The following is a 3,902-nucleotide window of genomic DNA, read 5'->3' as shown; positions in this document are numbered from 1 at the left end:
CCCTTAACAGCACTTTCTTGCTGTTTTTATTATATCAAATCCAACCTCTTCAGCATGGAGCTCAAGGCCACATCGCTGACCACTCTCCCTTCTTTTCCCACTCCCATGATTCCTTTTCTATATGGCTGCTTAGGGTCTCCACCCTGCCAAGTGGGCACCACAATCTCAGATATTTTTAACCACCACGATCCCCCACGTAACCCCACCACACACACAAGTGGAAGCTGGGCCCTGCTGAATAGAGAGCCAGTCCTGGCTGGGTAATTTCAATATAGTTCTCTGTCTTTATTGATACACCACTGCACACATGAGGGAAACAGTGCTTTTCTAGAAAAGATTGGAGTCCATCACATTTCAGATGTGGATGTAAACCCTGATGTAAGCAAGGGACTCTGTCAGTCAGAGCAGCTGCAGTAGCGCTCAGAGGAGCAATCCCTCTCTGTGGCAGGTTTTTGGGAAATGATCATCCTTTCCAGGTCCTTCATTTTGTCTTCCACTGTCTGAAGTTTCTTCAGAATTTTCTCTTGCAGATCCAAAGATAGGAAGATATTATTGTCTTGAAATGGGAGACCATTCCCTTCTGGGTTGACCAGCAAAGCCTGAAAAAAATCTGAGCCTTTCTTGTAAAGTTTGTAGAGTGTGATTGCAAACAACAATATTTTCTAAAATAAAACAACAGAAGTTGAATGTTACTTGTTTGTTCATGTGAAATGCCACAGTTTACTGTAGATGCAAAAGCAAAAGATGACTCTAAAAGTAATAATAATCCCTTATTCCTATGCCAAGGCTTCTGTCTAACAAAACATCTTCACACCTATTTTGTCTTTTGATCTTTATCACAAAATGGAGTGGTAGGCAGGTCAGGGATTATTATAATTAATATAATTAATAAAGATTATAACAGTAGATACTGTTTGCTGAAAGTCTGCCTCATGCAAGGCTCTGTGCTAGGAGTTTCCTTCCCTATGCAGGACCTATTTATGTAGTAAAAAACAGAGCTGGATAACCATTTAGATGCCTTCCAGTTTGGACTTGGTCATTGTCCAAGGTCATATACTTGGAAATGGTAGAGCCAGGACTGGAATCCAGGAATTCTGATTTCCATGTATATTCTCTTAGGACACAGTGGTCTGAAACACTGGATTTCCTGGTCATAGAAAAAAAAATTTTTTAATGTTCTAGGACAGAGTCCTGGTAGGAAAAGAAAAAAAAATCATCCTTTTTCCTTATAATAACTAGCACTGCTTATTGAGTACTACTGTGTGCTAAGCTTTATACATACAAGATCTCCTTTAATCCTCACCAAAACCTGAGGGAGACACTGTTAGCAAACCGATTTCACAGATAAGGAAACCGGGGTTTACAGGCTAAGTAACTGCTCTCAGATCACACAGCAAGTGACAGAATGAAGAAGCCCCCGTAGTCTGACTCCAGAGCTTATTAACCACTCTGTTATACTACCTCTTTTTCTTGGCTGAGGTGTCTGGAGGGCTGCGAATTTATCTTTCTGATTGAATTAAACAATAACCAAACAAGAGCAGAACCCGGAAGTACAGATAAGAGTTTGGTGTTTTGCCTTCTATTCTTCTATATTCTAATTGAAATACATGTATATGAACATGTAGACACACAAATCCCTGTTGGGGATTTAGGTCAGTTGCACTATATTAAATGAGATTTTTGGAGAAGAATTTAATTTAGAATCCTAAAAATTGGGTTCAAATCTCAGCTTTGCCAGCTTTTACAATCTATGTCACCTTGGGTCAGTGATAACCAAGTTCCCTCACCTACAAAATGGAGATAATAATCCCTGCCCTGCCTACCATGCAAGGTTTTGAGAGGTTAAGAGAATGCATGTGACTGATTTCTCAACAGTAGTGACATGAAAATAAGTGAATGCTACAAAATAATCCAGTAATAACTTATCTCAGCATTTACCAAGTAAACCAGTCACCCTTTAACAAAGCCCTCTTTAAATCCTGTCTCCTTAAATTTAGGCTGAACTTCAATGCACCTCAGTTTCCTTGTTCGTCATATGAAAATAACCTCTATTTCATGGAATTGTTGGGATTCTCAAAGCATTTTAACTATATTGTCAATATAGCTATTATTGGTAATTAAACAGAGGTATGTATGTAAAATCCTAAATGTTTTTCATAATCCTAGCTAATTGTACTCCTATTCCCAAAAAGAGCCCCTGTATATTCATTGTGATGTCTAAATAAATATACATGCTTCCTCATCAGTTACAGAGCAAAGGCACAGTAAGAACAGAAAGGCGAAACCCAAGATCCCAGTTATACTTGCAGTGCTATTCTATAAGAGGTACTCCACACGGTGTCTGGCACACGGTTAGACATTCAAAGATGAATACAAATATATGATCAAATAAATTTGGAGGTAAGGCTGCCTTCTCAGATTATGAACTTCTTTAATGTGTTTTATTATAAGACAAGCCAAAGATCATTGTGAGAAAGACCATTTTTATGCCAAAAACCTAACTGATGGAAGTTTTTAAGGATAACATAGTTTCAACCAACTTCAGAGACAAAGGTTCACTCTGCTTTATCTGCGTGGTCTTAAAACTGGGTGGCAGCAATATGGGAGAGAACTGACCAAATTTCAATGTAAAACTATTTAAATTTCTCTGTAACAAAAGAGTATAACCTGAATTGACTGAACACTTCGTTTCCATAAGGCATATACTCCTATTCCGAACAAAATCCAAAAGGAAATCCCCAGGATAACTTGCACAGCCGGAGCAAGATTATCTAGTAGCCCCAAATTTGTTTGCTGAGGCACACTAGTCTCTCCCAGAAAAGTTGCTTGTAGATAATTCCATATCGAGCTCAGAGAGAGATAATCTATTATGATGTCCCACATAGAAGACAAAGATGACATTTTAATATAACAGCAGCTCCAGGAACTGCATGTGCGGAGACTTTAGGAACCTAGATACAAGTTAGGAAGAGTGGTCTGGGAGTCCAGTTCTGAAGCCATTGTGAGCTGTGCTTTGTGATATCACTGTTCTGAAGCTCAGCTTGTTTCCCACTCACCCACCGAACCTTCTCACTCAAAACCAAGCAGACAGTGGCCTGAGTTTTCAGTTCAGTCATAGCACTCTCTCTAATCTTCGGCAAGTCCTAGCTCTAACACAGCACTGTCCAACAGAACTTTCTGCAATGATGGAAATGTTCTCTATTTGCTCTGTCCAACATGGAAGCCACTAGTCACTTGAAATGTGGACAGTGTGGCTGAGGAACTGAATTATATATATATATATATATATATATATATATATATATAAATTTTTTTTTTTTTTTTTTTTTTTTGCAGTACGCGGGCCTCTCACTGTTGTGGCCTCTCCCGTTGCAGAGAACAGGCTCCGGACGCGCAGGCTCAGCAACCATGGCGCACGGGCCCAGCCGCTCCACGGCATGTGGGGTCCTCCCGGACCGGGGCATGAACCCGTGTCCCCTGCATCGGCAGGCGGATTCTCAACCACTGCGCCACCAGGGAAGCCCCTGAATTTTATATTTTATTAAATGTAAATTTAAGTAGTCACATGTGGCTAGTGGTTACCCTCTTAAACAGTGTATAGAACATTTCCAACAATCCATGGGATGGAGAGCAATTATTTTCACATTTCAACTGAGAAAACTGAGGTTAAGTGGAGATGAGAGGAGACAGGATTTGAATGACTTTTTTCTTTTTGGCCACATTGCACAGCATGTGGGATCCTAGTTCCCCAACCAGGGATTGAACCCAAGCCCCCTGCTTTGGAAGCATGGAGTCTTAACCAGTGGACCACCAGGGAAGTCCCGAGGAGACAGGATTTGAAAAGGACTTTCCTAAAGAGTGAATAGTTTACTCGGTAAATGTGGAGGGAGGTTATTACTGGA

The 3,902-nt window shown here is 40.3% G+C and overlaps 1 protein-coding gene across 1 annotated transcript; it reads right to left on the bottom strand.

Annotated features, from left to right (window-relative positions):
- Positions 1–347: 347 nt before the first annotated feature.
- TMCO2 (transmembrane and coiled-coil domains 2) lies at positions 348–2,901 on the bottom strand (the record flags this gene model as incomplete). Its single annotated transcript, XM_079720634.1, is given in 3 exon segments — positions 348–395; positions 399–662; positions 2,668–2,901. Coding segments are annotated over 3 exon segments (546 nt in total).
- Between the last annotated feature and the right edge of the window lie 1,001 nt (positions 2,902–3,902).

This window comes from Hyperoodon ampullatus, assembly GCF_949752795.1.
Source record: "Hyperoodon ampullatus genome assembly, chromosome: 2".
Classification (NCBI taxonomy): Eukaryota; Metazoa; Chordata; class Mammalia; order Artiodactyla; family Ziphiidae; genus Hyperoodon; species Hyperoodon ampullatus.
Note: the sequence above shows the minus strand (reverse complement) of the source record. Positions and strands in the feature narration are given on the sequence as shown.